The 21,376-nt window shown below is 36.5% G+C and overlaps 1 protein-coding gene across 2 annotated transcripts in view; it reads left to right on the top strand.

Annotated features, from left to right (window-relative positions):
• GRM7 (glutamate metabotropic receptor 7) overlaps positions 1-21,376 on the top strand; it is a 921,273-nt gene that overhangs the window by 291,248 nt on the left and 608,649 nt on the right. For both annotated transcript variants that reach the window (XM_017874165.1, XM_017874164.1), the window contains exon 2: positions 3,889-4,105. In XM_017874165.1, coding sequence (XP_017729654.1) covers positions 3,889-4,105 — 217 coding nt within the window. The remainder of the gene's footprint in view (positions 1-3,888; positions 4,106-21,376) is intronic.

Genomic DNA, 21,376 nt, shown 5'->3' with positions numbered 1-21,376 from the left:
CATGAGGGAAACTGCTCTCATGATCCAATTACTTCCACCTAGTCTCTGGACACGTGGAAATTACGGGGATTATGTAGATTATAATTCTTGATGAAATTTGGGTGGGGACACAAAGCCTAACCATATCAGTATGTGTGCATAACCAAATATACACACAAAAGCAATAAAGAGATACAACAAAATGTTGACAGGGATCAAGGCATTATAATTAACCTGCTTTCTTGTGTTTATTTCTCTAATATATGTTGTTAATGTTCTTTAAAAAGCATACACTTATTCTAAATAGAATATAGGTGTCTTAAAATCCTAGTTGATACTCATAACAAAACCATTCCTGTGCAATAGGCAAATTTTTATGAAGAGAAAAGAATAATAAGATGACAATGTGGTCCTGTGATAAAGATTAAAAGTATTTTAGTTTTCTAAGTTCAAGAAAAAAGGCCTAAGAAGAGATGGAATATCTCATTTTATATAGCTGGAATGTTATCGCACTAAATTGTCTTTATCAAAAGATCAAGTCTTCATTTCGAAAGAAAACTGGCAAGAGAGAAAAGGTCCAATAGCAGCAAGAGAAAGTATATCTAGATATTTGGGTGAAAATAGAAATTAATTGCTAAAGATGCCTAATTAGCATTTGATCAGTTGTAGGTACCAGTATTAGCACTCAAAATAATTACTATGTAGGCTTTAACGTTAACTTGAGAGCAAGTAACTAAACATGAAGCTAGGAAAATAGGCAACATCTATTTCATAGGTTACATAAATTCTTCCAGTCCTTCATCTCTATTGCTACAAGGGATATCCTTATAAAGCCACATTTTTATCTCAGAATAAAATCCATTTTGTATTTCATTCCTTATGCTTGCATCATTATATTCATAGTGTCAAAATAAGTACCATTGGATAGAGGGTATATGCATGATCCTAAAGAGAAATGTGGGTCTTAAGCCAGGAGATATTCCTTATTTACACTGGAAGGGATAGACCACAGATACTAATAATTTTCAAAGGGTGCACAGTAATGAGGAAAGAAATCTGTTTCCTCAGGATTTTCATTACTAAAATTTGGGGCACGGTGTAGAAAATGCATTGCATTGGGGCACCTCACAATTCTGAGGTTTTACAGCAGCTACATAAATGAAAATTCAAGTAGAGGGCTGGATGTATCTTTATTAGCACCCTTTCAAAGGTACAGAGGGATTTTGGCAGGAAAGACATCTGTGCAACAGCATGAAGCTTTTACAGTCCCACAAGTTGAAATTGATGGAAATGTATTGACATGCCTGGCTTCTTTCCTTTTTATTTCTTGTGAAGGAAACTCTCTCTCTTTCTCCCTCTTTTCCTCCCTCTTCTCTATTTCTGTCCAAAGCCTTTTCAGTTGATATTTTTGTTACCTAAAACTTATAACCTTCAAACTACAATCGACACATAGGTAACTCATTCTATTAAGATATTTGTATAAGCTTTGCTGAGGCACTTATATAAGGTGTTTGAACAGTAGTCTAAGAGTGACCAGTAAAATAACTTTTAGTGGCTATGTAGTCAGTGATGTGAACAGAAGTCAGCCTGGATTCCATTAATCTACTGGCCTTCCTATTTAATGCTTATTTTAAAAAATATTTTAGTAATAATTCAGCAAAACATCATAGTTGTGAGTGTTTTATAGCTTTGTGACCTGAGGCAAGGTAATATTCTTCCAAGCCTCAATTTTCTCCCTTGTAAAACAAGTTAATAATACTATAATATAGTCTCATGTAATATTGTATAGTATGGTTCACAGTATTTGCTGATGATTAGATAAAGCAATGCATATAAAACTTTTAGAACATGACTGGTACAAAATAAAGAGTTGGATAAACAGCACATATTATTTTGAAAACAGTAATGATAGGAATATGTAAAAATATTTTATTGCCATGGGACAATGTGGAGAATGTTCGTGATGACGTGCAGCAGAGAACTTGGAAGTCAAATTGGGGAATCGATAACTTTAGTAAGGAAAAACATACCATTCTTTATTTTGGATGATTATTACTCCCATGTATTAAGCACCCACTCTGTTCCAGGCATCATACAAAGCAATGCACATTCATTTTCCCTGTTTCTCAGAACAACTTGTTATTAGTGATGTCACCAACTCATTCAAGTGAAATAGCTTCATCAAATTAAACACTAGCAAACAGAAATGCCAAACTCTGATCCCATATCTTGTCAATACCAAATCCTATTTTACTTTGCACTAAACCTCACTGTAATTGAGAAGTTGCTCAGGTAAAAAGACCCATCAGGAGACATGCAGGCTTTCTCACACTGGCTTTGAATTAAGTCAGGGGCAGAAAGCCTGCCCTCCAATGGTCATATAGCAAAACTGCATCATGAACAGGCTGCATGGAAAATGGTGGGTCGTCTGATTTCAGGGCCACAGGACTTAACTCTAATACTGACCTAAAAACATTGGTGGAGAAACGATCTTTACAGAGGCGATAACTAGCCTTAAATGATGGCAAATGGGTACACTTTAGGCAAACTACAAAAGAAGGAAATAAATGGGTTAATAGTAGAATTTTCAGGGCTCGATGAATCAACTTGAGCGTGGCTTTACCGTATTTGAGCTACACTGGACTTTTGGACTTGGTCTGAGAAAAGATCAACTGGCCTTTGGACACCCGAGAAACCTTTTGTGATAATGCAGGGATAAGTCCTGGGAGAGTTTGTAAGCAGAATGTTGTCAGAGTTGATCATTCTTACGTGAAAATTAACTGTGCCACTCATTATCTATTGCTTGATAGAATTAAGACAAAGAAGGGGACAAAGGTTACCATGCTTTGAAGAGGTAACTAGCATAGGAGTTCTGAAGTTAGGATCTTAGCCAGATTTCTCATCTGTGATTACTTCGGGCTGGCCTTAGGCTACCTGAGACCCCAGGCAGACATTTTTTTGCAGCTCTTTTCATATATACAATTTAATTTAGCAAAGTAGATGTGTTAGGACTACTCACATAGCCCAATTTCCAGTGATCCTAAGAAATAAATACTACAGCAGCTGAGGGAGATAATTTGATCTTTTTCAAGGGGCCTGTGGAGTCCTAAGATGATCCTTATAGGCAAAATTCTAGAGCTCTTCAGGACATTTGGTGAATGCCATGTGGGGTAGAGGTCAGAGGGTTCTCTGAAGGAAAAAGATAGAAATCAGAGGCCCTTGTGGATTCTACTCAGACAGTACTGGCAGCTCTCTCCCAGGATCCAAAAGAAAATTTGGAAAATTTTGAGGAAAGCCTGTCAATGTGCAAAGACCACTAGAGGAAATGCCTCAGGGGTGAGGAATTTCCCTTCCCTGGGGAAAAGGGTATTACTGAGCTACTTTAAACTATTCTTGTGAAGAATAAATTAGATAATACTTGTGACTTACTTAGATATTTCCTTGGAGATCATCCACAATCAATCAATGTTAGATGGCTAATGATACCCACCCAGTATTCACAAGCTGTGTCAACTAAACCAATCTTTATATACACTCCAGTCAGACTGTTGTATTTTTATTTCCATTGGTTTATAAGTAGTAAAGCATGATTCACCATGTTTGGTACAATGGTCATAGATCTTTTTCTTCTAAACAACTATGACCCTGACCTTGGAATTCCCATGCTAACCTCCTTCCCTTATTCCTAAGAGATGGAAATAAAAAGGCAAGACGCTAAAGTCAATATCAATACTTTTGTGCTGCTAAGAAGTAGATGATTGCATTTAGGTGGTCTAAAATTACATGGTGGTGTTTGGCAATACATATATCCCCTTTGCTACCCTGTATTTTAAGTAAATTGTCATAATATAAGTGAATCTCTTATATCCTGATGGTGTACTCTCATGTGGTGCTTTCTTGTCTTTACAGATCCCCCAGATTAGTTATGCATCAACGGCACCTGAGCTAAGTGATGACCGGCGCTATGACTTCTTTTCTCGCGTGGTGCCACCCGATTCCTTCCAAGCCCAGGCCATGGTAGACATTGTAAAGGCCCTAGGCTGGAATTATGTGTCTACTCTCGCATCCGAAGGAAGTTATGGAGAGAAAGGTGTGGAGTCCTTCACGCAGATTTCCAAAGAGGCAGGTAGGATGAGATTGCTCTGATCAAGTTGGCTCTCTTCAAATGTCTGTGGCTTGTAGAGTTCTCTTCAGACTTTATTAAATGAACACTACAGACTCTTACTTTCCCAGAGTCCTGTGAGTTACACCTGTAACGTCTTCATTGGTAAGACTTTGTTGTTTTTGGAGAGATTTTCGAAGTTGTGAAACTGAGATCCCTTGAGTACTAATAGAATAAATGAAGAAAAAAAGTGTATATCTTACTTCTGCCTAATGGGTAATAGGGTGGATTCTAGCCTGTGTATGAAAACATGGGAAAACGTGGCTGGATGTACCTCCCCATGAAGACTCTTCCTCTCTGCCTCTCTCCAAAATGGAGAGAATAATTTAGAATTATGTGAATGCAATCATGGTGCCACTTTGATTTGAAGAATACCTGGAATTGCTCTGAATGACTTGGCCAAAACAAAAGTAAATAAATTATCTAGGCAGTAGAATGTATTTAGACAAACAGTCTTTCAAACTTGAGATTATTTTGAGACAGCTCTCTTTAGCAGCACTTGGAGAGGATTCTCTTACGTTTGTTTATTTAGCTCAGATTGGAGGTAATGGGTTCAAATATTTGACCAGCTGTCTTCCAGTGAGCAGATTTTGAAAAATGAGACAAAATTCTCTCACTTAAAAATTCTGACAATAAGTATTCGGGTTTCCCCATATGAATGTATTGGATATGGTAAATACATACAAATATGTATGCTTAGATATTCTCATACTGTTCTTATGTTCAAATTGGGTGCTCAGTGTTGTAAGCATTTCATGCAATTTAAATTGTTATTTACCAGAACAGTTTACTTACCATAAAAGCAAACAAACAAGCAAAGCAACAGAAAGAGAGCTCTATGTTATGAGGAAAGATGTCATAAATTGTGAAGATACAGCTTTGAGTATTTGACTGTCAGATTACAGATATACCCAGAAATATAGTGCTTCCGGATATGGATGATGCTAAAATAAAGAAACTAGGGCTTGTTTATAAATCTCATGTTTTTAATTCAGTGCATTGTTAGCTGTAATTTCAGAACTTCACAGGAGATCTGGGAAGATCTGTGAGATTCTTATTCTCTTCCTTCTGACTTAACACAGCTGACTAGATAGCTTCTAATCATTGTCAAGTCTCGCTCTAACCACCATTTCTGGGTTCAGATGCAACACTCACAAAAACTTCCTTTGTTTTGCTGGGTTGGTCTTACATTTCTAGTATCTTCTCCCACAACACCTATCACAGGTTAGTATAATTTCTTGTTTGTTTGTTTTTCTATCTAATCTTCATGACTATAGGAGACCATGTCTGTCTCATTTTCTACTATGGCCCCAGGTGCTACATTCCTAAGGGACACATTTATGCTACAATTCAGTTAGAAACTTTCTGATTAGGAAAGAAATCTTAACTCTGGCCTTGTGGCATGCTGTGATTTATAGGACTCATTAACAATTGACTTCATAAATCCCCAAAGAGGTATCTAATCATTTTTGATGACTATGTTTTCTTTCTTTCTTTGTTTTCTGAATCCTGCCTTGATCAAACTAAGGCTGGAGGCTGACTTAGAAAAATATCTAAAATATAAGGATAGAATAAAATAGACAAAATAAGATGAAAAGAAAATATGGGTAAAATAGTAAGATAAAGCTTAGAGATAAAGGGCAGATACCATTTTGCACTATATCATTGTTAAAAGTGAGCCTCAAATTTAACACTCAAATTTAAAGTGGATGAAGCAAAGGAAGAACACTGCCCATTCTGTTACAGGATTTACAGTGTTCATGAGGTCAAAATCATGTTGATTATTCCTTGCCTTGGGATCAAGACAGATGTTTGCTCTGGGTCTGTATAAAAAACCATATTCTATAGACAGGTCAACAGTGACTTTCACATGGTTGTTTATTCCTGGTGTCATTTGGTGGAAACTTAAGACATTAATATCTGAGTTTGCTATTATATATAATGACTCTTCTAAAAGGAGAAGCTCTTATAATATGATCTGAACTCCCTAGCTCATCTTTTGAGCTAATCCTACGTTGAAAAGCCCCAACTAAAAAATAAAGATTCTATCAGTGGCAGCCATTTTGGATGAAATCTTTCCATCCTAGAGCCTTTCCCCTTGAGGACGGGAGTACCTAAAAAGCCAGCTGGTGCTGCAGAAATGCAAGGAAACAGTGAATGTTTAGGTGATGTCTTGAAAATTAACACCTCTTCAAGGTATTAATAATAAGTAGTATGGTATTTGTTGTGTATATATAGTAAGTATTTAATAAGTATTCTTCTTTTATACATATTATAGTATTTGGCATGTATTTATAAAAAGTATTTAATAAGTATCCTTCTTTTATATGTATTATGGTATCTGACATGTATTTATAATAAAATGCATTGGAACTATATCACATGTGCCAGTGATTTAGACACATGAACTTATGTGCTTAGCAAATACCCCTCCTTTTCAATTAGAAGAATGGAAGAAAGAAAGGAAAGAAAGAGAGGAAATTAGTTTAAATGATGTGGAGTAAGTCTACTCGGTGTTTGTATGGCCTAGAGCAAACATGAAATACATTCAGTGAGTTTCATTTCTGTGGGCCTCTCATAATGTGTGCATCTTGCAGCTGCAAAGGTGATTCTGGTATTTAAAGACACACATCCCATGATTGCTAAAAAGAATCCATCTCCTTCCTCTGATGTTCAGTTGAAGAAATAATCTATATTCTAGTTCCAAAAGAATAACAATATAAAGGAAAAACTTATCTATTGGAATTTCTGGACAGTATACATGGTTAGGGAATTCTCCAGGATAATTTTAAATGTTCACTTTTTTCTTTACCTGCAAACTCACCCTCACAAAAGATATAAACCCAATGTTTATGGGTACGTGAGGTGATGTGGCACAAAAATAAATAAGCACACTGGTTATGGTGTCAGAAAGACCTGGATTTGAATAATGGACTCCATCACTCTCTTATTTTGGCTATTTTGACACATGTTTTAACTTTTCAAGCCTAAACTTCCTCATAGAAAGAATGAAATTAATGATTTCTGCTTCACTAGGTTGGTAGAATATATAAGATGGTGCGTGAGGAAGCATTTAATACCCAACAATATCTGATTATAGTGCATCACACTGGCTCCCTATAAATAAGGAGACTGGTTGTTTGAGTCTGAAAACTTTGAAAATAACTTGAGTAATAAATGTTATCTGCCTTGAGTTGTAATTAGAGGGTTATTTTTAAAGCTCTTTCTATTCTTATTAACATACTGTCACGATGTAAGATGGATATGAAGAAAAGAAAGTGAGCTATTTGCATTGTCCTATGTATGTAGAATATGTGTATGTGTGTGTATATATATATATATGTGTGTGTGTGTGTGTGAGAGGGAGAGAGCAAGAAAGAGAGAGAGAGGGTGCATAGACTCAGTGGTGTTTTTTCTGTATACTGCTGGCAGGTTGGAAGGATTTACTTCCATTGTTTCTGAACAGTTTGACTTTGAAGATTGTGATTCTTTTCCTCTATAAAGAACCTCACCCTTTTAAAAGGCTTTAGCTTAAAAATTTACTTTAGACTTAAATCCTGAGGCAGAGGCTACTTATAAACCAGAGCCTAAAGCATCTCCACCATGCACACAGTCACAGTGCACGGATGAGCGCCTCTTCATTATTTACTGATAGAACAAACCAAGACAATGATGTCAGAGAAAATAAGCCATCCTTTAACAGAAGCCATGTAATTGTTTAAAACATGGAAGTCTAGGCACATTTTCACTAAGCTGTGAAAGAAAACCTCAATACTTATTCTTTCAATTATAGTCCGTCAGATTTAAATATGCATGGATGCTGTTCCTTGTTGAACTTTCAAAGAGAACTGTAACATGATTTTCTCAGATGATGAGGTTTTGTAAAACAGTTATATTTGCATAAATTGCCCTGTTTATTTGAATGAATGCACATGCAATAGCAACAAAGGCAATTTATTTCTTAATATTGTAGGGAATGAACGAAAATCCACTCTCAATGAGCTTTAAAATTCAGGTCAACAAAAACGACCTAAATTAGACATTAAAAACTCCTTTATCTAAGTGAGGGTCAAGGTAAGTGTTTATGATAGCATGTGGCACTAATAAATTCCAGATTCTTTTAACCAAATCTGATTCAAGCACTGTAAGACTAAAGACTACATATGTGACTCTTACAGTCCATCAGACTATTTCCAGGAAAATCTCATGAATACTGCTTGTCAATATAGCACAAATAGTAACAATTGTTACTGCTATGCTACCATCATACATGTCGATTTCTCAAAACCTAAAAGAACTATCCTTTTGGTATTTTACGGTGATCACTTGACATAGTTGTATTTCAATTGTTCTTATAAAGTGGTTATTATTATTCAGATAAATTCTAGAATTTATTTTTAATTAATACTTTATCATAGTCTAGCATATTCTTTCCTAAAATACTTAGAGGAAGATTTGATTAACTGTTATTAACTATTATTCAGTCTTCAGTTCTTTAGACCTCAAGCTCTATTAAAAATACAAAAATTAGCCAGGCGTGATGGCGTGCACCTGTCATCTAAGCTACTGGGGAAGCGAAGGCAGGGGAACTGCTTGAACCCAGGAGGTTGCAGTGAGTCGAAAATGCGCCACTGCACTTCAGCCTGGGAGACAGAGCAAGGCTCCATCTCTAAAAAAAAAAAAAAAAAAAAAAAAAAGCTAGAGGATTTCCTACTAATGGAATTTCAGAGACTATATGCCCTCTCTCCTTCACAGAATACAATGTTCTTATGTTTTTGTGCATTGCCCATTGTCCCATCTTTGCCAATTTACCTTAGCTCCATGAGGGCAAGGACATTTTCCTGTGTTTCCATTATCAAAGATAATCCTAGTACATAGAAGACAGTCAATCCATTATTTCCTTAATGGAAGGGAGAAAATTGGTATTTTTCCCCATTGCCCTTTAGGAAAAAAGGAACATTAGAGAAATAACCTTACGATATTAATTTTGCTAGGCCATAAATATTATATCCTACGATCTGCTTACTGTGGTTTATACAGTTGCTTTCACCTGAATTACACCAATTAATTTCTCCCATTCCCTATATAAAACTGTAGCAAAGGGCAACAGGCTGAATTCCAAACCATCAATCTATATGAATCTGTTTTTTTCTTTCTGCTATGTCAGGGTGATTATGGAAGACTGACACATTTAAAAACTAGGTAGATTATTCCTAATAGGTGTTTGGTGATCTAGCTAAAATAGATATTAAACATTTGAGAACTCAAATTTCAAGCACAAATCACAAAGTCCTTATATGCATTTATCCTTAGGTACATTAAAACAAACTGTAAGTTCCTCAAGAAAGACTGCTTTTGTTTGGGACCTCAGTGTTACACAACATTAGCTTTTAACTCATGCTCATTTGTTAGCACTCTGAGAGCCCCTCCCCCCCATCATTACAGTGACCTCTAGACCCTCTAATTCACCTTGATTTATAGCTATCATTACCATTCTTCCAGAAATCCCTCCAAGACCTGAGTAGAAGTCTTGTTTCTTTCAAAGAAAGTACCTCATTATGTGGAATAATTAGTTGAAAGTCAATGCTTATGCCCCATTCTTTAAAAAGTTTCCTTTGATCCCTTTTTAAAATATGTTTTTGAATCTTTGAAAGAAAATGCTAATTCTTGAGATACTAATCTAACCTCATTTCCAGTGTTCAAGTCATCTTGCCATCATCCCTATCAGAGAACTTTTGTAAAGCCCCTGTGATAAACATGCAAGTGGCCATCTCACAGATTATTCCATCCATGGTTTCTGTGTTTATCAAAATTCAACTCATAGCCATGTGCAGTGGCTCACAGCTATAATCCCAGCACTTTGGGAGGCTGAGGTGGGCAGAACAGTTGAGGCCAGGAATTCGAGACCAGCCTGGCCAACATGGTGAAACCCGTCCCTACTGAAAATACAAAAATTAGGCAGATGTGATGGCGTGAGCTTGTAGTCCCAGCGACTTGGAAGGCTTCCCTCTTTTAGAAGAAACTGCCGCAGTTCCCAGTAAGCTTTGTACTGTGGATTTTTTTTTTTTTTTTTTTTTTGACTTTGATTCTGACAACTGAGCCTCCTTTGTTTCTGCTTATTTTCTGATTTTGTTTCCCTTTCCTTCCGACGGATTCTGTTTATTATCCCTTATAACTTAAATTATTTTTCTGCTTTATCTAGACATTATTGACTTCTGTTGTCTGCCTTCAACCTTCATGAATATAATCAGGGGTGTCTGTGAGTTCCACAGCACCCTATTTAAACTCTATCATGGACTTTGTTGTATTTCATTGTAATCATCTGCCTAGTTATCCTCTCTCATTAGAGAGTAAAATTCTTGAGGCTAGATGGTATGCTACATTTGATTTTCAACACTCGATATCCAGAGCCGTGCCCAAGAGAGACTAGGTTCAATAAATGCATGTTGAATTTAAAAATAATGTGTTAGTGATATAAGTGGTGATGTCTTTGTGATGTACCCACTACAGTAAAGCTGTTGAAAGTTTTTCTAATTTGAATTTTCTGGAGTGATCATTGATCTGCTATAATTAACTTTATAGGAGGGAAAAATGGAACAAGAAATCTGGTGATATGACTTGTACTTATGCAGTATATACCAGAATACCTTCTTTATGGTAGGTACTATTTCAGGGTAATAATAATAAATAATAATTCTAGTAGAAACAACAATAGGACAAAAAACTCTCTGTTTTCAAGGAGTAGAATTACATATTTAGAGCAATGAAGACAGCCTGGTTAGGGCATACTACAAGGAAAGGTTTTGAAAGAAGGTAGATCTTAACTAAATCCCAAAGGTAAGTAGATGTTAACCAGATAAAGCTGACCTAAAGAGGTTTGTGGATGACATGCTTGGAAGAGAGAAGCGTGTTAAAAGTCCAAAATAAAATTGCTTGATAATATTTAAATACTTGAATGTTGTAAGAGAAATACTATTGCTTTGAAAAATTGTGTGAATCTTGAATTAATATGATGGAAAATTCTCTTCCAAGCAATGTAGCCATTCCAAAAAATTTTCTGGCTTTTGAACCAAGAGCATCGGGTTCTGGCCCTAATGCCTCCAATAACTCATTGGGAACTACCATACTGTTTCTCTGGGTTGGAAAGTCATCACATATTAATTGAGAAAACTAGTCTTTCTTGGGTCAGACAATTCTCAGATGTTTCTCTTCCTAATTACAAAGGATGGGTTTCTCCCAGGCTATGGATTGTCATTGTTGCCATGGGACTAGAAATAGATAGTGACAGGGTATTTTTGCTGGATGAGAAAATAGATGATGAAAACTCATATCTCAGCAATTCCTTCTCATCTCTTCTGCCTGCCATCATTGCATTTGATAAATTTGAGGGGATATGAAAAGATCTGGAGGTAAAGTGAACTCTTCCTTTACTTGCCTATTTTAAGCACTGCCATAGGATGCACATGCTAAGGAGAAAAAGGTGATGGGATTCTGGCAGAGAGGTTATAGATGCAGTGTAAGGAAACATAGCTCATCTTTATATAGAGGGGTAGAGACTCAAATATGGAGAATTTTATTGAGCCATGGAATTTCTTGGTTAATTGGCTGAGGGGGAAGAGCACTAGTGTTCTGTAACAGTTTACATTGGGAAGTAGCCACACTTTTTTAATAATATCATTATAATCAGTAAACTTTAGGGGCAAAATGTTGAGTCTTCCCTATTTAAGGAAGATGCATTCAGCCTTCAAGGTGAAGCTTTCTCTTCCTAGTCTTCACAAAAATGTTCATTGAAAGAGATTGCTACTTCTGTATCTCATAGGTTTTGATAGATGTCGGCAAGAGAGAGAAATTTCAGTAGGAAAATTTTATATGTATATTGGAAGGATATTGATTAGTTTATAGAACTGGAGGAAAGTACCCAGAAAAAGTTTCAAGGATAGCCAGATCTAGAGTAGCTAAAAATTTCAGAGTAGTAAAAGTTACTTAAATGCTTAGTGTCATTACTGAAGTCTAGCATATTCAATATGTCCTCCACTGATACCATGGTGCTCAAATTTCAGTATCTTATCAGAGAAAGTGAACTAGTGACTCATGGAACTTGCCTATGTTTGGGTTTTGGGAAAATATGACACCTTGATTTTGAGTCTCTCCAAGGCCATAAACAATAGGGAAAATATATTTCCCAATGTAATTTTAGTGTTGTAACCAAAAGTTGGGTAGTCACAGCGTAAAAAAAATGCTATCTTTTGGTTGCCCTTACCAAAGGCTCCCCACTGTTCCACCCCACCCCTGAAATACACAAGTAGAAAGGAGTAGGCTTAAACTGTGGCCACACACACAAAAAGAAGTATTCATTAAAACTGAGGCATGAAAGTGTGCACCAGAATTAGTCACATGGAGAGTTCTGAAAAACAAGTAAATACTCCAATCCAAGAAACATTAAATTAATAAATGGTTGCTTGCAAAATATCTATTTATTGGACTTCAACTGCTTCCTAAATTGTTTTGTATTTTGAACAACCTGATATGTGTAAATGCAGCCTGTTTGAGACCTGCACAAAGGGATCTGTTTTCCTTTAATTTGGCAAATGGATTCCTGCTGTTAAATCTTTCAAGAGATTATAGAAAATTCTACAAAGCTCCACATCAATTGCATTAGCACTCTCAGTCAAGGTGAAGGGAGCAGATGATAAACATCTGGCAGTAATGGTAGCTGTTCCAAACACACTGCATTGACTGACTTTGAAATAGTAGTTTGACCTTATGTAGCTCCAAGTTTGTCTATTTCCAGTTATTCATATTGCTTGTTACTCTTTTGCCTACATTACTTAAAAGCAAGCACTTAAACAATATTGTCCATAATCACTGGACAGTATTATTCCATTACATTAATATTTTTACATTTGGCATTAGTTGTCAAGCTCCTGTTTAAATAGGCAATCCTCAAGTATCATTATACTCTAAAAGCAATGATATTAGGGTGTACCTTTGAGGAACTAGTGTATAGGTTGTGAGAAGACAGAAGAGCAGACAGAAGGTGCTGGTAGGAGACTAAGTATTAGTCGTGAAACAAAAAGATCATGAGAGTAGAGTCTCAATCACAGGATGCTAAGTATGGGGGGAAAGCCATGGGGCAAAGGTACAGTCAGGGGAGGATGGCCCTGGTAATCAATTGCTTTATGTGTTTTCTTTGTATTGCAATATTTTCAGTATTTTCTGGAATATTCCCTTAATGTTACTGAACAAAAAGTTTCCATTTCCTCATGCAATGTGGGTAAAGTTTAGATGGAGCTTATTTTCTCTGAACAAATTCACTCAGCCTTAGATGATTGCATTCAGATAGAGTAATGGCTTTGGGTGGCAACCGGATCAATAGCATAAGACACTTCTATTGAGCTGTCTGATTCCCACTTTGACTGGCTTTTGACTGATAATTATTATTTGCTCCCTGGCTTGTGTTCGCTTCCTTCACAGGGAGAACACATCCCCATATCTATTATATGAAAACATAAAAACTTGTTTACAGTTGACTGTGTACAAAAAACAACTTCAGCCTTGAAGTCAGTCTCCTAAGTGTAAACTGCATGGATTAGTTCCCAGTGAAATAATGAGGACCTGCCCTTTTATATCATGACCTTGTCTTATGCTCCAGAAGGGAGGAACTGGTACCATGCATCATGACAATAACATTTCTAGTTATTTGGAAAGTTCTTTTTTATCTATGTGAGTTTTTTTTTTCATTGTTGTTTCCACTTGTTTATTTAGTCTTCATTGGATATTCAAATCAGTTTTCAAAACATTTTGAGAATTAACCTCTCCCCAAAAGTGCGAGTGAGACAGACCAACATGGGATACTTAAGCAGAAAAAAAAAAAAAAAGTCAGAATTCTTTGAAAGATTATTAGGCAATGCAAAAAACCTGAGGAAGATGTAAGGCATCAAGAAGCTTGGAATGGATGGGAAAAGAGACTACTCTAGTGATGCAAGCAACAGAAGATGACAGACTGTGTCTTCAAGGTACCACCAGAGGGATTAGTCAGCTCCCACTCCACAGAGGCCTTCAATTCTGGGCTCCAAACTCGGCATCAAGTAAGAAAGTACCCCATTGTCTGCTGTTGATCATGTGGTCATCCACTGGCTATAGGAATGTGGGGTGGTTGACTGATGACAATTCCATAGGGTGGTGATTTTAGATATCTCAGGATAAACATAGAATCTTGATACCCCAAGAGTAAATAGTAAGGGAGAAATGATAAATGCAATGGATGAAATGTGATAAAATAGATTTTCTTCTCTGTTCTTATAGAGCACATTTGGAAAAAAGAAAAAAATTTAATAGTGATATAAATTTTTCTAGTTAAAGTTGTTCTGTTAAAATTTTGAAATTTGGAATGAAGGGATTTTTTTCCCTTCTTCTTCTCTTTTTTTTTTTCCCCTCTAACTAGATCCTCAAAAGAAACCATCACAACTTAAAATGCATGTAAAGGATTGTTCAAGCTACTAGCTTTCTAAAAAGATACAAAATGTAATTTTCTAAGGTTTACATCTGTGATATGGTTAAGAGATTTTTACAGGATAAGAATGACTTTTGCTTCTTTGTGCTGGACAGTTTGTATAAACGAATGCTATGTCATTTCGTTTCATTTTTTTTTTTTTAAAAGTCCCCAAATTCCTCCAAGCAACCTGTGGAGTTTTGATAATGGCAGTAAACAAACATTCCTTGAAATGTAGAAGAGTCAGAAGACAGGCCTTGTTCCTGCACTCTTCCCTACAGGGACATGGGACATGGGACATGGATTTAATAAGGTGGCTGAACAATCTGTGCTGAAGCCCAAGAGAACCAAGACTCCTTAAGAAAGAAAATGACAGGGACTCATCACATGTGGGGAAAAGGATGAGAATCTCCTGGTGGTGCTTGCTGTGCAGTCTAATAAAACTCTTTTCAAAACTGGGTGGGAGAGCATTGCAGAAGGAAAAGTTTTTAGTAAAACTAGCTTTATAGAGCCTACCATTTGTTGTTCAGTTGGGAAAATGCAAACTGTAGGAAGAGGAGTTATTTAACACACATCTTCATTTTTCTGAGATGTGAATAGGTAAAATAATGCAAAGGATAGAATTGAAATGCAAACTTAAGTAAGGGTTAATATTCTGTTGTAAAACAAACTTCCACAAATAGGCTAACACAGAGAAAGAGGATTGAAGACCTCTGCTTTAAATCTCTTCCCCCCTCTCTCAGCTTCTGTTTGGCCGTTTAGTTATTTTCCTTTATCTTTTATTTTTCCTGGACAAGCCAGTCCCCACCCAACAAACTTTGCATCTGTATACGCTTTCACTCAAGCAGTTTCTTCTGCTTAGAACATCCCTTCTGAAGCTCAGTTGCCTGGTAAACCCTCCCCTTTGTGAAGTTTCTCCAGTATGTCCCCTTCTCCCCACCCTACTCCTTGTAGTGTTCCTGCCATCAATACATGTATCCATGGCCATGCATTTAATTTTGTCACTGTTATAATACTAAAGATTATGCACTCCTTCAGGGTAACTACAGGTATTAAAAATAGGGAAGATGAACTAAACATTATCGGGCATCTCTCCCAGTCCAGGTGCTGATCAGAGCTTATAACACAGTCCCCTGGAAATATTAAATACTAAATAAACATTTGTTGATGTAGTAAAATTCTGGCATCTCCAGTCCCTAAATCTACTTGCCTTTTTAATTTAAATTTTATTGTAAATCTCACCTCTCTAGGGAGTCTTTTAGCCTACCCTGTGTTATATTAGAGACAAACTGCAATAGTAACTTGGTAGAGAAACATGTATTTCCCAATTCCTTAAAGGTAGTTTAGATACCAGTTTATGACAGATTATAAATGTATATAATGTTAATGCTAGGTTTCAGATTGCAATAGTAGTGATTTTCTTGTTGTCAGTGCTGTTGAGCTTGTTAAAGAAAGACCTAATGTAATTATGTTTTAAAATTGAAGCTTACACTATTTCTGCCCATATATTAAAGGGTTTCTTTTATGTATCCAATACATGAAGTAGATTTTTAAGATTAGTTATGTGTGTATGAGAAAGATTAAGATTAAAATAGAGAGATGAGACATAGTTTGAACCAAAACATAATGAAATGTTGATTTTAATGAATTTGGAGATGAAAAATGAGTACTTTCCCCCTAAATTTTAAAGATCTGTTAACATGAAGTACAATAAAACATGAAGATTCAGGTGAGATATATATTCTAAAGGGCAAGAATATTACCTGGCTCAAGATCAATTTGCTTTATTTAGCTTTTGCAGCATTCAAGGACTAAGTTCATCAGATAGGGAAAGAGGGTGAGACTAACTTCCTTTATTCTTATTTTCCTCAAAAGTGAAAGAGATGAGTCTGGGAGGGAGCTCAAGCTTCGTTCTATGTTTTATGGAGAAAGACAGAGATTGCTAGCAGGAGGTGGATAGATGTTCAATACCTGTTATTCATTATCTCCACCTTCCCTCTCTTTCATTCTTCAGCCCATTTTCATCATCTCACCAAACATCAATCGAATATCTGAATATGACTATTTCCTAATGGTTGGTAAACATAATTGGAAGCCAGATATACCTAGGTTTAAATACTAGCTCTACTCACATTAGAAATGCGTGAGTCACTTACTCTAATCTAGTTTCCATTTTCATGTTTATACTACAGAAATAAAACCAGTTCCTTCCTTAGAAGGCTTTTTTGAGAAATAAGTAAGATACCTAGTGCATGCAAATGCTCAGCATGGTACCCATCATAGATTAAATCTATAAACATTAGCTACTGTGATGATTATTATAATGATTACTATTACCCTAATTATGTGAATATATTAGTAACAATATTAATAGTCCTTCCTTGCTCGTTACTTCTATTATTTATTCAACAAATACCTGTTCAGTGCCTACTGGTGTCAAGCACAATTCTAGATCCTAGGGGTGAACAAAATAGACCCAGACATTGCCTGTGAATTTAGGTGAGATGAACAGAGAGTAAATGAGAGTAAACAAATAACCATATAGTGTTAGGTATATATCTGTGCCCAATAAAAACGATGTCCTTTTATTTGTGTTGCTTACATTATATTGGCAGATCCAGATGGCTTAGAAACAGGGCGAATGGAGCTGAGATGGCAAAAAGCATTTGATGATATTGCCAACGTAATGCCAATAGAGCTTGCTAATTACTTGGCTGCAGAGGTTGAAGGAGATGTATAGATTTATGTTGGATGGTGATGGCTGTTACGAGCAGATTTGAAGAATGGGGTAGGGATTGAGAACCCTATTTTAGACTTGTGAAGCCTGAAATGCCTACAGTATATCCAAGTGAAGCAGTTGAGCAGGTAGTAAGATATATAAATCTAAAGTTAAGAGAGGAAGTCCACAATAGAGACTTAAATTTGAGATCTGTGACAAAAATGCTGTGAGATGGAATGTGATCACTTCATTGGAGAAGATGCCTGGGAACTGAACCAACAGAGTTTTTCAAACTCTAAAATTGATGATCTAGTGAGATGCCTGAAGAGGTAGAAAGAAAACTAGGAGCTGAGGTGTTCCAGAGACCAAGTAAAGAAGTGTTTTAAAAAGCAAGGAAGATGAAATGAAGGTCCAGTGAGGCCTGAAAACTAATTATTGAGTTTTGCAACATGGAGATGATCAATGGCTTTGAAAGATAATTTTAGGTGGAATGTTAAGGCCAAAAACCTCAATAGAGTAGGCTTAGGAAAGAATGGGAGGTGAGAAACTGGTCATAGTGAATAGACAATTTGATAGGATAATATGCTAATAGAGATAAGAGAAATGGAACTGTCAGAGGTGTGAGGGCCTTCAAAAGGCAATTTGAGGATGTTTGTTTGTTTTCTACATCTACTTCCAGTCTCCCATTACTCCCATTTTTTATCTTCTCACTCTTCTAACTTTTCTTGTTTTTATTTTGAGATGGAGTCTCACTCTGTTGCTCAGGCTGGAGTGCAGTGGTGCGATCTCAGCTCACTGCAACCTCCACCTCCTGGGATCAAGCAATTCTCCTACCTCAGCCTCCCAAGTAGCTGAGATTACAGGAGTGCACCATGGTACTGGGCTAATTTTTGTATTTTTAGAAGAGACAGGGTTTCACCATGTTGGCCAGGCTGGTCTTGAATGCCTGACCTCTGGTGGTCCTCCCACCTTGTTCTCTCAAAGTGCTGGGATTACAGGTGTGAGCCACCACGCCCAGCTTACTCTTCTAGTTTTTTCTATTCCTTTCATACCTATTCTTCATCTTCCTCCTCCTCCAAACTTCCGTTGCTCTGGACTATATCAGACTAAGAATACAAACATGCAAAGACTCAGGCCTATCTCGCACAGAGCTCATTGTCTAGAGCCAGACCATGTGAATGGTATAACAGCATATTGTGCTTTAGAAAACACAGAAATATCAGAAGAGGTAGCAAGACTAGGTCCCCCAAATGACATCCAGGGTGTTTGTCTCAGTGAATTCTGAGGAATGCTAGCTTCCTGATACCAATTCAATGGAAAAGGGAAAGAATCTTGCTCAGTGGGTGTAACCAGAAGTGCTGCCTTTCTCTTGAAGAAAACATGTGCACAACCCTAGAAAGAGAGAAATTTTTATTGATTCATTCATCAAGTACTTTGTGAGTACCTACTCTGTCCTCATCGCAGCTAGGGGTTTTGAGTAATCAATAGTGAATAGTTTGTATCCTCATGGAGTTTATACTAACAGACAAAGACAATAAACAAGTAAATGAATAAAGCAGGTTAAGGGGAGACTGTAGAAGTGCTGTGTGCTGGATGTTATTTTAGACAGGGTGGTTGGGAACACCTCTTTGAGGAAGGAATATTTAAATAAAGAGATGAATTAAATGAGGAACTGAACTATGTGAAGAACTGGGAGAAATTATTCCAGATAGAAGGAAAAGCAATGTTCCAAGACCTTGATACAAGAATGTCTTGTTACTTTCAAAGAAAGTATCTCATTATGTGGAATAATTTAGTTGAAGTCATGCTTATGCCCCATTCTTTAAAAGTTTCTTTGATCCCTTTTAAAATGTGTTTTGAATCTTTGAAAGAAAATGTTAATTTCTGAGGTACTAATCTAACCTCATTTCCAGTGTTCAAGTCATCCTGCCATCATCCCTATCAGAGAACTTTTGTAAAGCCCCTGTGATAAACATGCAAGTGGCCATCTCACAGATTATTCCATCCATGGTTTCTATGTTTATCAAAAATTCAACTCATAGCCATGTGCAGTGGCTCACAGCTGTAATCCCAGCACTTTGGGAGGCTGAGGTGGGCAGAACAGTTGAGGCCAGGAATTCGAGACCAGCCTGGCCAACATGGTGAAACCCCATCCCTACTAAAAATACAAAAATTTGTCAGGTGTGATGGCATGAGCCTGTAGTCCCAGCTGCTTGAAAGGCTGAGGCAGGAGAATCCCTTGAACCCGGGAGGCAGATGTTGCAGTGAGCCAAGATCATGTCACTGCACTCCAGCCTGGACGACAGAGTGAGGCTCCCTCTCAAAAATTAAAAAAAAAACATAAAAATCACAACCTAGAGTCAAACTTAGCCTATTTCTAGCTGTGGACACTTGCATTGGTGAAGGAACAAAGAATGCTAAGACTTCTCAAAGTTGCACTTCTTCAGAGTTGTCACTCATACCTTGAACCATCTGTCCCACATGACATCCCCCCTGTATCTCTAACTTCTCCATTAACTTGGAGTCACGTTCACTTCTCCCTTTCAAGTCCAGTGAGTTGCTGGATTATCCTATCTTCTCTTCTCTGATGCTTCCATAAGAATCAGAGAGTATTTTCTGATGGTAAGTAACAGAAACCAAATAATTTAAATATAAAGTAATGAACTGGAAATATAAAGAGTGATAGGTAAAAGAATCAGATAGCTCCTGAAAGATTTAGTAAGTCACCCACTTCCTGGTGACCTTGCATTTGGGATGAATAAATTCAAGCATTTCTTCAGTTCTTATAATGACAGACTCAAAGGCAGAGTCTAGGAGAGATCTACTTAGGTCCACCAGATCCCTTACCCATCTCTGGGTTGACACTAGTGTAATATATGAAGACGCTAAGAACAGAAACTGAAAAGGAGTCTTCAGGGGTTCATATGGCTTCCATAGTGGAAAAATCAACATCTGTGTTTACTGCCCAGCAGCACTGTAGATTTCACCGTGAGGAGAGAAGAATGCTATGAGATATGGAATGAATCCAGAAAGCCACACATAACTGATACCCATTTTAGGCTTTTATTAATCCTCACTTGAGATATTGTGGGAGCATTTTCCACGATTGTCTATTTTCACTCTTCTTAACTTCCTTACCACCCGCAACTCTGTTTCTGGTTAACCACCCCATGGTGCATCCCAGTGACTGCATTTCTTGTGTAGATATCTTCAATTATCCCAGAATTAAAGTGTACAGTACAGGACAATCACAAGCTAGATTTGCTCATACAAGGCCAGCCTCTGGTTCCCTGGTGGGCTATGTGTGATACAGGAAGAAAAAAATTGAAGAAAAATTAAACTATCAGAGTAATTTAGAATAAAATATTTTATCACTTGGTGTCTATTCACTTTATTGTTTGAAAATATATTTTATGTAGTTGGGTCAGATTTGGTTTAAATGTTTGGTTCAAATTTCTATATGGTTTTCTCCTTTCTGTTAGAAAAGAAGAAAAATTTCCACTAACAAAATGTAACATTGGTGTTGCCATATATATGGAATAATCCCAATGGGGTACACTTAGCCATTTCAATATCTATACTGTTAATCAAAATATTAGGACTTAAATACTATCATGACGTTAGGGAAAAAATTTTAGCTAGGACAAGTCTCTTCAGGATATTTTATTTGAAAACATTTACCTTTTAACCATATATTGCTGATGCACTTTTTTAAAGCTCTATTTATGTATTTATAATTTCAGTTGTATTATCTGGCTTTCATCATTTACATTCTAATAACAATACTTGTATTATTTATTTGGCATTGACAATCCATTTTTTATTCTCAATAAATTAGTTCAATTCTAAATTAAATTTTGCTTTTAAAATAGTTTTAAATTCTCAAGTACTTAGAAATATATTGTTATTTAATGTTAAAGAGAAAAACTTGACTTTCATCAATATGAATGTCATCTTTTCTTTATCTTACTATTACTCATAATATGTTATTCTGAAAGTTCACTGATTTGGTTAAGGGTTATAG

The sequence above is a fragment of the Rhinopithecus bieti genome, unplaced genomic scaffold, assembly GCF_001698545.2.
Source record: "Rhinopithecus bieti isolate Rb0 unplaced genomic scaffold, ASM169854v2 scaffold_7049, whole genome shotgun sequence".
NCBI lineage: Eukaryota > Metazoa > Chordata > Mammalia > Primates > Cercopithecidae > Rhinopithecus > Rhinopithecus bieti.
This window is presented reverse-complemented; position numbering and strand designations above follow the sequence as displayed.